We start from the raw sequence: 13,183 nt of genomic DNA on the forward strand, positions 1-13,183 counted from the left end.
TGGACATTTTAGACAATTCACACTATGTTATAGACATTCGTTGCTCTCGTCTTATGAAAGTAACAGTAAAGTTTCTTTGAGTTTTTAAAAAAAATAAAATGTGAATTAATTATGATTATTCAAGCCTCTGAAAAAGATTCTGGACTGTACATCTTACTTTATTGTTTCAGTTTTGGCACTCTGTCGTTTGAGTCAGCAAATACTGATACGTATCAGATGTCTTACTTCTCACCATCATTGCTCCCTGCAACAACTCTTACTGAAGCGAATGATCAGAAGAGCCTTGCCAAACGTGTGAGCAACCTGCGTGCCCATGTAGGGGTATGTTTATCATATTAATTACTTATTATGTAACTGCAGCACAGAGGATATTAAATACTGTACGGCTGCAGAGTATTGTTGGCAGAGTTTCATTTGTGCAACATGGTGTGTGGCAAGATTCATCAAGTGACGTGCAGGTCTCAATATTTATGTAAATTTTTGTATTTATAAAGTTTAACTTTGAAGCTGCTTTGGTTGCAAATAAAATGCAGTGTCCAAAAAATGAAATTGGTTCCTCCATGTTTACTTTAAAAATAAGAATGAGACAGCTGCTTTATTAGGAAAATGTAGTCTTATTATTTCTGTATTTAATTGATAATGATATGACAGCTTCATGTACAGGGTGTTTCACAATTCCTATTAAAGGCTTCTAGAGGTTGTGGTGGGAACTTGGTAACAAAGTTTTGATAAGGAATCTATGTCCAGAAGTGTACCGTTTGGATATAAAATAAGACTGAAGATTAGATCACTTTAAAAAAAAATCACCTACTCCATGGTATGTGCACAAACCGAGAAGTAGGTGCTGTCATCTGTCCGTAGACATAATGAACCCTCTGTTTACAGTCACTGCATCAGCATTCTGTTCACATGAGTTCATTATTGAGAAGTAAGAAAGACCAAGATGGATGAATGCACGTTGAAGAGTACACACAGGAGTAATTTCATGTGAAATCACCCAGTGGCCGTTGCCCTTATGTAACACATTTTTCTGAAAATTTGGTGTAAGAATGTACATAATGAGTTACGGTTAAAATATTTTTTCTGGAATTTTTTGACCAAAATTGTAATTAGGAGACCATTTTGAAATGGGGCCCCTTTTACCAACTGGCATTGAGAAATGAAGTGCCTTGTAAATTTGTAACCATTATAACATTTTTATTTATGAATCAATTTTATTCAATTTGGTGTCAATGGAAAGTAAAAGAAAAGAGCTATAATTAAAAAAAATTAAAGTGCTGTGTCTGAGCAATAAATGTTTGAAAATTTGTAATTAATGTAATTTCTCACAAATTTTTTTGCAAATTTCAGGAATTTTTTTCAGCAGAACCACAAGTTTCAACATCTGAATTTTTGTTTCAAATAATTCCTACTGCCATACTTTTCAACATAAAGAAAATAATCGGAATGGTGTTTGTCCTCTGTTGTTAGATCATATACTTTTTCAGTGATGCTGTAGTAATTAATTGCTTCAAATAGCTAATCAACAATACATGAAACGACAATGAGAAATTCAGTCTAGCAGCAATACTCACATGCAACACAGGTTGTGTGTGTTAAGTTTTCGTGTGTCTGTGCAGTTTATGTATCTGAAGGACTTTTTTTGTCTGGATTTTTGTTCTTCTCACATAAGCAGCCATTCTGTCTGGTAATTAGAGAACAAGAAAAAGTTTCAAACCATCCAGTTCTTTTCTGGATCATGTGTCTGATGAAACTGGTAGTGCTGAATGTACAGACTAATATTTTAATGCAAAAACTTAAAGAGAAATTCAGCAGAAGTTACGTTAAAGAGAAATTACAAATCCTTACCTTAGCACCAGCTTCATGAAGTAAAGAAAAAATCCAAATGTTTTTAACACTACAGAATACATGGTAAAGAAATCGAGGGTATTGCTAAAAGATGATGATATTTTGTCAAAAGGGAGTTATAAAGTGGGAAACGGAATAGGTAAGGATGTGGAAAAGTGTGTCCAGAATTTTTTACTGTGAAGATGATATAAGTCGCATTTCCACTAATGAAAAAGACTGTCTGCCTGTCACTTCAGAAAATGGCAAAGTGTATAACACAAAAAGACTAATTTTACATAATCTGAAAGATGTATACGTAGCTTTCAGAGAAAAATACCCTGAAGATAAAATTGGTTTTAATAAATTTTGTGAACTTAGGGTAGCTCTGAGGGATGAAGTAGTGAAGGCAGCAGAGGATAAAGTAGGTAAAAAGACGAGGGCTGCTAGAAATCCTTGGGTAACAGAAGAAATATTGAATTTAATTGATGAAAGGAGAAAATATAAAAATGCAGTAAATGAAGCAGGCAAAAAGGAATACAAACGTCTCAAAAATGAGATCGAGAGGAAGTGCAAAATGGCTAAACAGGGATGGCTAGAGGATAAATGTAAGGATGTAGAGGCTTATCTCACTAGGGGTAAGATAGATACTGCCTACAGGAAAATTAAAGAGACCTTTGGAGAGAAGAGAACCACGTGTATGAATATCAAGAGCTCAGATGGCAACCCAGTTCTAAGCAAAGAAGGGAAGGCAGAAAGGTGGAAGGAGTATATAGAAGGTTTATACAATCGTGATGTACTTGAGGACAATATTATGGAAATGGAAGAGGATGTAGATGAAGATGAAATGGGAGATAAGATACTGCGTGAAGAGTTTGACAGAGGACTGAAAGACCTGAGTCGGAACAAGGCCCCGGGAGTAGACAACATTCCATTAGAACTACTTATGGCCTCGGGAGAGCCAGTCCTGACAAAACTCTACCATCTGATGAGCAAGATGTATGAGACAGGCGAAATTCCCTCAGACTTCAAGAAGAATATAATAATTCCAATCCCAAAGAAAGCAGGTGCTGACAGATGTGAAAATTACCGAACTATCAGTTTAATAAGTCACAGCTGCAAAATATTAACGCGAATTCTTTACAGACGAATGGAAAAACTGGTAGATGCGGACCTCGGGGAGGATCAGTTTGGATTCCGTCGAAATGTTGGAACACGTGAGGCAATACTGACCTTACGACTTATCTTAGAAGAAAGATTAAGAAAAGGCAAACCTACGTTTCTAGCATTTGTAGACTTAGAGAAAGCTTTTGACAATGTTGACTGGAATACTCTTTTTCAAATTCTAAAGGTGGCAGGGGCAAAATACAGGGAGCGAAAGGCTATTTACAATTTGTACAGAAACCAGATGGCAGTCATAAGAGTCGAGGGGCATGAAAGGGAAGCAGTGGTTGGGAAAGGAGTGAGACAGGGTTGTAGCCTCTCCCCGATGGTATTCAATCTGTATATTGAGCAAGCAGTAAAGGAAACAAAAGAAAAATTTGGAGTAGGTATTAAAATTCATGGAGACGAAGTAAAAACTTTGAGGTTCGCCGATGACATTGTAATTCTGTCAGAGACGGCAAAGGACTTGGAAGAGCAGTTGAACGGAATGGACAGTGTCTTGAAAGGAGGATATAAGATGAACATCAACAAAAGCAAAACGAGGATAATGGAATGTAGTCAAATTAAATCGGGTGATGCTGAGGGAATTAGATTAGGAAATGAGACACTTAAAGTAGTAAAGGAGTTTTGCTATTTAGGAAGTAAAATAACTGATGATGGTCGAAGTAGAGAGGATATAAAATGCAGACTGGCAATGGCAAGGAAAGCGTTTCTGAAGAAGAGAAATTTGTTAACATCGAATATAGATTTAAGTGTCAGGAAGTCATTTCTGAAAATATTTGTTTGGAGTGTAGCCATGTATGGAAGTGAAACATGGACGATAACTAGTTTGGACAAGAAGAGAATAGAAGCTTTCGAAATGTGGTGCTACAGAAGAATACTGAAGATAAGGTGGATAGATCACGTAACTAATGAGGAAGTATTGAATAGGATTGGGGAGAAGAGAAGTTTGTGGCACAACTTGACTAGAAGAAGGGATCGGTTGGTAGGACATGTTTTGAGGCATCAAGGGATCACAAATTTAGCATTGGAGGGCAGTGTGGAGGGTAAAAATCGTAGAGGGAGATCGAGAGATGAGTACACTAAGCAGATTCAGAAGGATGTAGGTTGCAGTAGGTACTGGGAGATGAAGAAGCTTGCACAGGATAGAGTAGCATGGAGAGCTGCATCAAACCAGTCTCAGGACTGAAGACCACAACAACAACAGGCCAAAAGAATGTGTTATTGTAAACAGCTGTGGAATACATAACATATGTGTACACATGTATCACCAAAATGTAAAACTGTTAATGCATGCTGCAAATATGAAAGAACCGTACACTGAACTTATACAGAAACTTGTTTGCAATCTGGAAAATGAGGAGGGCATGCTGCATCGCTGTTCTTGGTGTCCTGACGAATATGCACTGCACAATTTTTTAATGGAGCTGGAGTCTGTGTAAGATTGTGAAAATGTTTTATCAAACAATGGATGCAAACTGATTGACCTACACCGGAGACAGTAATGAAGACGTCCGATGAATTTGTTGAGTATCTCGTGCAAAAACTTCAAAACTTAACACAACGTCATTATGTATCAAAATCTCAAGAGTCACTACTTCAAATCGAGCAAAGAAACCCTCTCTGCTACTACAAGCATCATCATATTGGATTTTGCAGAGAACTATATCTGTTTGCTTCAGGATGCTGCACAAGGATTTCACTGGTAGAACATTCAAGTCACCTTTCATTCTTTTGTGGTGTACTTTAAAACAGACAATTGCATTAGGTCAATGTCATTGTGTTGTATAAGTGACTGTCTGCAGCATGATACAAACACATTCTATGTTTTCCAGAAAACTGCTCTCACTTATGTATTGGAACAATTACCACACATCCACCACTTCAGTGATGGCAGTTCTGCACAATATAAAAACTTTAAGAACTTTTTAAATTTGTGCCATCACAACCAAAGTTCATGGAGTAACTGCAGAATGCAATTTTTTTGCCACTAGTCATGGCAAAAATGCATGTGATAGTTGGCAACAACAGGAAGCTTACAGCGTCCATATGACAGTCACATTTTAAGTCCAAAAGATCTATTTATATTTGCCAAAACTTACGTTCCAGGAATAGAAACCTTTTATGTTACAACAGAGGAGATAACAAAGTTCACAAACATGTTACAAAAACATGAGGCTGGTTCTACCATTCCTGGGAAAAGAGTGAATCATTTTCTCAAACCACTGAATGAAAACAAGTTGTTGATGAAGCGTGTTTCGTTATCTACTAAATTCATTCAAGTTCCCCATGGAATTCTAAACACTGCCTCTAACACAGTTAAAGAAGAAACATTTGTCGCAGCTACCTACGATAACCAGTGGTGGCTTAGAAAGATTCTAGAGATAAGTGAAGAACACAGAGATACAATAGTCAAATTCATGAATCCAAGTGGCCCTTCCTCCAGTTATTCGTGGCCATTTCTCACTGATATTTGCTGGATACCTTATGAAAACATTTTAATGAGTTTGACTGCTACTAGTGCAAGCACAAGTACTGGTCGTTTATATACTTTCGTGTCAGACATAATATTGTCCATTGAAAACGTGTTTGACAGAATCAGTGCTTTTTAGAATTGTATGAATGCGTTTTATAGGAACTGATCATCATTTGTGACCACTAGGTAAGAGTCACAAAATGAAATGTGTATATTATTATTTTTGTTCTTTCTGTTTTAAATGATTAAACAAAACAAACACCCTTATGATTTTTTTTATGTTGAAATGTATGACAATAGGAATTATTTGATACAAAATTTAAAATGCTTCACTGTTGCGGCATTTTTAAAGTTTAGTGATCTAGTTGGTCCTTTTATCTTTCTAATGACAGCAAATTGGATAAAATTGATTTATAAATAAGGGAGTTATAGTAGTTAAAAATTTTCAACCTACCTTTCGTGCTGACATCAGATGGAGAAAATGCTAGACATTTCAAAATAGCCCCCATTCTACAATTTTGATCTAAAAAATAAAAAAAAATATTTTATCACTTTCTATTCATGTACATTCGTACACCAAATTTTTACAAATATCTGTGACATGATTTCAACGAGATTTCTTTATTTTGGGTGATTTTAAATGAAATGAGCCAGGGGTGTTGATCATTTACAGTAAAGCTGGACAAATGGGAGAGCTTCAAAACACTTGTAATGACGACGTTTGCAGTACCCTCAATCCTACATATACAATTTTTGTCGGAATACAACGTCTGTGAGGAACTAAAATTTATGCAGCTAGGAGGCTGGACTGTGGCACTCCTGGAATACGCCATACTGTCAGCTTTGAAGAAGACATCCTATATCAAACAATGGAAAAGTCCAGCGTGGAATGTAACAATAGTACGAAAAAGAGAGATAGGGTAGAATCTGAGTCGCAAATAGGCACAACAAAAAGACTGTCACAAAATGAGCTTTCAGCCAATAAGTCCATTTTTTTTTTTTTTTAATAAATAACACACACACACACACACACACACACACACACACACACACTTGGTGTGTGGGCTGAAACAGGGTTCACTCTTGAGACAAATTGCTGAACAACTAGAATGAGAAGTGACTACTCCAAAGTCAGGAAATATGATGCCAACTGGAACGGTGCCTTCACACCACGTTCAAATGATGCCCAACGGTATAGGATGATAAGTGAGCAGTTGGTGTCGTATGGTTATCTGACTGTGATTGCAGAATGACTTTTATACGTTGTTGTTGTGGTCTTCAGTCCTGAGACTGGTTTGATGCAGCTCTCCATGTTACTCTATCCTGTGCAAGCTTCTTCATCTCCCACTACCTACTGCAACCTACATCCTTCTGAATCTGCGTAGTGTATTCATCTCTTGGTCTCCATCTACGATTTTTACCCTCCACGCTGCCCTCCAATGCAAAATTGGTGATTCCTTGATGCCTCAGAACATGTCCTACCAACCGATCCCTTCTTCTGGTCAAGTTGTGCCACAAACTTCTCCTCTCCCCAATCCTATTCAATACTTCCTCATTAGTTATGTGATCCACCCATCTAATCTTCAGCATTCTTCTGTAGCACCACATTTCGTAAGCTTCTATTCTCTTCTTGTCCAAACTATTTATCGTCCATGTTTCACTTCCATACAAGGCTACACTCCATACAAATACTTTCAGAAACGACTTCCTGACACTTAAATCTATACTCGATGTTAACAAATTTCTCTTCTTCAGAAACGGTTGCCACTCTACATTTTATATCCTCTCAACTTCGACCATCATCAGTTATTTTGCTTCCCAAATACTCCTTTACTACTTTAAGTGTCTCATTTCCTAATCTAATTCCCTCAGCATCACTCGACTTAATTCGACTACATTCCATTATCCTCGTTTTGCTTTTGTTGATGTTCATCTTATATCCTCCTTTCAAGACACTGTCCATTCCGTTCAACTGCTCTTCCAAGTGCTTTGCTCTGTCTGACAGAATTACAATGTCATTGGCGAACCTCAAACTTTTTATTTCTTCTCCGTGGATTTTAATACGTACTCCGAATTTTTCTTTTGTATCCTTCACTGCTTGCTCAATATACAGATTGAATGGCATTGGGGAGAGACTACAACCCTGTCTCACTCCCTTCCCAACCACTGCTTCCCTTTTATGCCCCTCGACTCTTATAACTGCCATCTGGTTTCTGTACAAATTGTAAATAGCCTTTCGCTCCCTGTATTTTAACCCTGCCACCTTTAGAATTTGAAAGAGAGTATTCCAGTCAACGTTGTGAAAAGCTTTCTCTAAGTCTACAAATGCTAGAAACGTAGGTTTGCCCTTCCTTAATCTAGCTTCTAATATAAGTCGTAGGGTCAGTATTGCCTCACGTGTTCCAACATTTCTATGGAATCCAAACTGATCTTCCCCGAGGTCGGCTTCTACTAGTTTTTCCATTTGTCTGTAAAGAATTCACGTTAGTATTTTGCAGCTGTGACTTATTAAACTGATAGTTCGGTAATGTTCACATCTGTCAGCACCTGCTTTCTTTGGGATAGGAATTATTATATTCTTCTTGAAGTCTGAGGGAATTTCGCCTGTCTCATACATCTTGCTCATCAGATGGTAGAGTTTTGTCAGGACTGGCTCTCCCGAGGCCATAAGTAGTTCTAATGGAATGTTGTCTACTCCCGGGGCCTTGTTCCGACTCAGGTCTTTCAGTCCTCTGTCAAACTCTTCACGCAGTATCTTATCTCCCATTTCATATTCATCTACATCCTCTTCACTTTCAATAATATTGTCCTCAAGTACATCGCCCTTGTGTAGACCCTCTATATACTCCTTCCACCTTTATGCTTTCCCTTCTTTGCTTAGAACTGGGTTTCCATCTGAGCTCTTAATGTTCATACAGGTGGTTCTGTTACCTCCAAAGGTCTCTTTAATTTTCTTGTAGGCAGTATCTATCCTACCCCTAGTGAGATAAGCTTCTACATCCTTACATTTGTCCTTTAGCCATCCCTGCTTAGCCATTTTGCACTTCCTGTCGATCTCATTTTTGAGACGTTTGTATTCCTTTTTGCCTGCTTCGTTTACTGCATTTTTATATTTTCTTCTTTCGTCAATTAAATTCAATATTTCTTCTGTTACCCAAGGATTTCTACTAGCCCTTGTCTTTTTACCTACTTGATCCTCTTCTGCCTTCACTACTTCATCCCTCAGAGCTACCCATTCTTCTTCTACTGTATTTCTTTCCCCCATTCCTGTCAATTGTTCCCCTACGCTCTCCCTGAAGCTCTGTACAACCTCTGGTTCTTTCAGTTTATCCAGGTCCCATCTCCTTAAATTCCCACCTTTTTGCAGTTTCTTCAGTTTTAATCTACAGGTCATAACCAATAGATTGTGGTCAGTCCACATCTGCCCCTGGAAATGTCTTACAATTTAAAACCTGGTTCCTAATCTCTGTCTTACCATTATATAATCTATCTGAAACCTGTCAGTATATCCAGGCTTCTTCCATGTATACAGCCTTCTTTTATGATTCTTGAACCGAGTGTTAGCTATGATTAAGTTATGCTCTCTGCAAAACTCCACCAGGCGGCTTCCTCTTTCATTTCTTACTCAATCCATATACCTACTATGTTTCCTTCTCTCCCTTTTCCTACTCAGAATTCCTGTCACCCATGACTATTAAATTTTCGTCACCCTTCACTACCTGAATAATTTCTTTTATTTAACCATACATTTCTTCAATTTCTTCATCATCTGCAGAGCTAGTTGGCATATAAACTTGTACTACTGTAGTAGGTATGGGCTTCGTATCTATCAATAATGCGTTCACTATGCTGTTTGTAGTAGCTTACCCGCATTCCTATTTTCCTATTCATTATTAAACCTACTCCTGCATCACCCCTATTTGATTTTGTGTTAATAACCCTGTAGTCACCTGACCAGAAGTCTTGTTCCTCCTGCCACCGAACTTAACTAATTCCCACTATATCTAACTTTAACCTATCCATTTCCCTTTTTAAATTTTCTAACTTACCTGCCCGATTAAGTGATCTGACATTCCACGCTCCGATCCGTAGAATGCCAGTTTTCTTTCTCCTGAGTAGTGCCCGCCCGGAGATCCGAATGGGGGACTATTTTACCTCCGGAATATTTTACCCAAGAGGACGCCATCATTAAATCATATAGTAAAGCTTTATGCCCTCGGGAAAAATTACGGCCATAGTTTGCCCTTGCTTCCAGCCGTTCGCAGTACCAGCACAGCAAGGCCGTTTTGGTTATTGTTACAAGGCCAGATCAGTCAATCATCCAGACTGTTGCCCTTGCAACTACTGAAAAGGCTGCTGCCCCTCTTCAGGAACCAAATGTTTGTTTGGCCTCTCAACAGATACCCCTCTGTTGTGGTTGCACTTACGGTACGGCCATCTGTATCGCTGAGGCACGCAAGCCTCCCCACCAACGGCAAGGTCCATGGTTCATTGGGGGAGGGACTTTTATATATTATGTGTAAACTTTTAACCTATTGGCAATAAATGAGATACAGTGTGTAATTGTATCTGCAGCAATTTGTTGGAAACGTGTGATGTGTATTCTTTGTACAAGAGCAGAAGAAATTATTGGGTAAGAAGACTATGTGCTGAATGTATTTAAACATAACCAGTTTTTATTGAATTTACTTTATGTCCTTTATTAGTATCGTTTCTAATTTTTGGTAGTTAATAAATTAAAGTTCTAGAATACATTGTTCTATTCCTTGTTTTCTAAATTCTAGGAAGAACATGAAACTTTTTGTATTCATTATAAGTTATATTTGTTTCAGCAATTGATTAGTCGGAAGGAGACACCTCTCCAGCAAAGTAAACCAGTCTTCAGTCAGTCTGGGAATACAAGCAATGCGTCAAACATTGTCGCAGCAACGAGTCCAACTGTTGCATCTGCTCTTCAACCGGGTCAGAATGTGCGAAGGAGTTCCAGACTATTTAGTAATAGCTACTCTGTAAAGGTAATTAACCAATTAGATAATTTTGAAAATTATGCACTTCCACAAAACTTTAAGTAGAAATTATTTAACCTTATTGATTGCTTAGCAAATACATGAGTGTCGTGATAATTGCTGTACAATTGAAAACATTTGCACACCGTACTGTTCTAACAAAACAGTTTCAGCGTGAGAATTCTGATAAAGCTTACGATGTAGGATAGCATTTCTGTTTCTGATTGAAAGAAGTGCACGTCATATTCATTTTAGCACTTCGGTATATTTGTTGTTATGCTTCCAGAAGAGTGATTCACCTAAAGAAAACTGCAGTGTTTCAGTTGAATCTATCTAGTATTTAAAGTGCAATGATGTAATAGAACAACTTGGTGCAGTATCATGTAACACTATGAAGTGATTGCAGCTATAAATGTAAAACAATGCACATAAATAGATGAAAAGACCTAGAACTGTTTGTTTATATTTTTGCTCATAATAGGAAGCAGTAATAACAATGAATTACCTTGGAGTAACCATCCCTTGTGACCTGAATAGGACTCACCTCATGAAACTAACTGCACAAAAAGAAGCATAATTAATCCAGGAAAAAAGTGGCATGGATAATCGGTGCAGTGTGTCCTGTAACCTACCAACCTGTTTCCCCTTCCCGCAAACATGCCTGCCCCCCCTCCCCACCCCACCTAGCTGCACTGTCCTATCACTCTTCCCAATCTGCTTCTTTTATGTCTATCTCACACCGGCACTCTCTTTCCGTCTCCCTCCTGCATATGCACTCCTGTACCCCCAACACACACATACTCTTGTACCCCATCCCACACATGTACTCCCTTGCACCCTCGCTCACACATGCACTCTGTTGCACACTCCCCTCCACATGTGTGCTCCCTCACACCTCTCCCACATGAGCAATCAATTGCAGCATACTACAACACCTACACTCCCTCACTCACCTGCAAACACACCATTGCAAACTGCACACTACTCTGTACTCAGTCATTGAGGTGCAACTCTTGCACAACCCACTCAGTCTGCCACTCGTTCATCCTTATCCTACCTGCTCTCTTACACCCACCGCAGATGTGCACTCTTTTGGCACCACTCCAGTCCCGTCCACCATCCTACCTGCACGAACATGCACCTGCCTCCGATAACTGGAGTATCTGTGTGCTCCCCTTGCCCCTCAACACCATTTATATTTCACAAATTGTTTCTTTTAGTAACATATAGTGGAGATATATTGGACTGGTCAGTGCTTTCAAAATGAAATGCTATGACTGAAATACTGGAATAGTTGAACAGTTTGTCAAGAAAAGTACATTTAAGTTATTACTCCATACACATTAGTTAGTACCTCTCCATGTTACCACTATTCAGCCTTAACCATTATCTAATTTTTCTGGATAAGTTGACTAATCACTCTTCTTAAAATTCTGCTGCTAGACATTGTAGCATCTTAAAGTTGGAACCAAGTTCTTCATGTGCATGGAAACATGAAATTACTTGGATCCAAGCATGAATTCTAGGGAAGATGTTCAGAAACATCTGTCTTGAACTTCTTACAATAATTCTTAGATCAAACAGTGCATGAGTGTACTGCCAGTTCATAGTGTCTAACGGGTTAAATATTTTGGTGATCAGACATGTAACCACTATCAGGTGCGCTGACAAACTCAGCTCCTGAGTGCACACAACCAAGTAATACCCCTGCGACTGTTAGTTGCTCTGTCCGTGGCCACGCGCCTGCAGTCGCAGAGATGCTAGTGTTGATCCAAGTTCTTTGTTCATCCCAATCACCAAAGTGTTTTGTTTCCCGAGATTATTCTTAATTAAGCTCAGTGCTGGTTCCCATGCTTTGCTGAGATTATAGATGCAATCTTTGTTGATGAGATCATCTCGGGTACAAATTTCAAGGCCCCTCTAACGGCACTGTACCAGTATTTTGAAGTCTGTGTCAAGATCCTGGTACATTTGTACTCACATTTGTACTTCATTATGTGATTCTCAGACAAACAGCACCCTGCGACCACTGACTGGTTGGGATACAGCAGTTGGGTGTGCCTCTGATATCCTCAGAAAGGATCTTTGATGGTGCGCGCACTCTGTGCAGTACATGTCTTCCCACATTGACATGGAATCTCGTATACATAGTGATGGGGACAACCAACTGTTTCCAACAACTGAGTGGTCAGTCGATTGGTTTTTCCTTCACTCTAATGAAACAACCGAAACTAGTCTCTGTGGCCATATCAACTATATGAATGTTTTCACTCTCTCTGGGGGTATATTGATTTCACTCCCATACTTGTTCACACTTTTCTGTTGGAGGAGAGTCAATGGGATGGACGTGTGGCACCACCGCCATAGCCACCTCATGCTGCTGCCAGAGTCAGGGTTGCAGTCGACACGAGAAGGTGCCACTGTGGCTCCACCGAGTGCAGCACAGCATTGCCGGGACCGGTGCTAGTGGTGACTGGCCTCTGTGCCACCTCCTCACCCTGGCCGTGGCAGCAGTAAGATGCTGATGTGGAGCATATGGGATGCTCAGAGGCATTTTACACTTGAAACTCAGTCAGTACACAAAACACCAACGGATTGTGCCAACTGTTTTCATTTGGTTGCTCCCACGACCAATTTCACTCAAAACAAATGAACCTATATTAATGTAACTGATATGTAAAGTTGCTACTGACTGATTTGCTTGTTATTTTCG

General features: G+C 39.0%; 1 protein-coding gene across 1 annotated transcript in view; it reads left to right on the plus strand.

Moving 5' to 3' along the window:
• The window catches only part of LOC126354692 (cell division cycle protein 27 homolog), a 214,188-nt gene that overhangs the window by 78,143 nt on the left and 122,862 nt on the right, over positions 1-13,183 (plus strand). The window contains exons 6-7 of the mRNA XM_050004500.1: positions 171-321; positions 10,297-10,479. Coding sequence (XP_049860457.1) covers positions 171-321; positions 10,297-10,479 — 334 coding nt within the window. The remainder of the gene's footprint in view (positions 1-170; positions 322-10,296; positions 10,480-13,183) is intronic.

The sequence above is a fragment of the Schistocerca gregaria genome, chromosome 3 (assembly GCF_023897955.1).
Source record: "Schistocerca gregaria isolate iqSchGreg1 chromosome 3, iqSchGreg1.2, whole genome shotgun sequence".
Taxonomy (NCBI): Eukaryota; Metazoa; Arthropoda; class Insecta; order Orthoptera; family Acrididae; genus Schistocerca; species Schistocerca gregaria.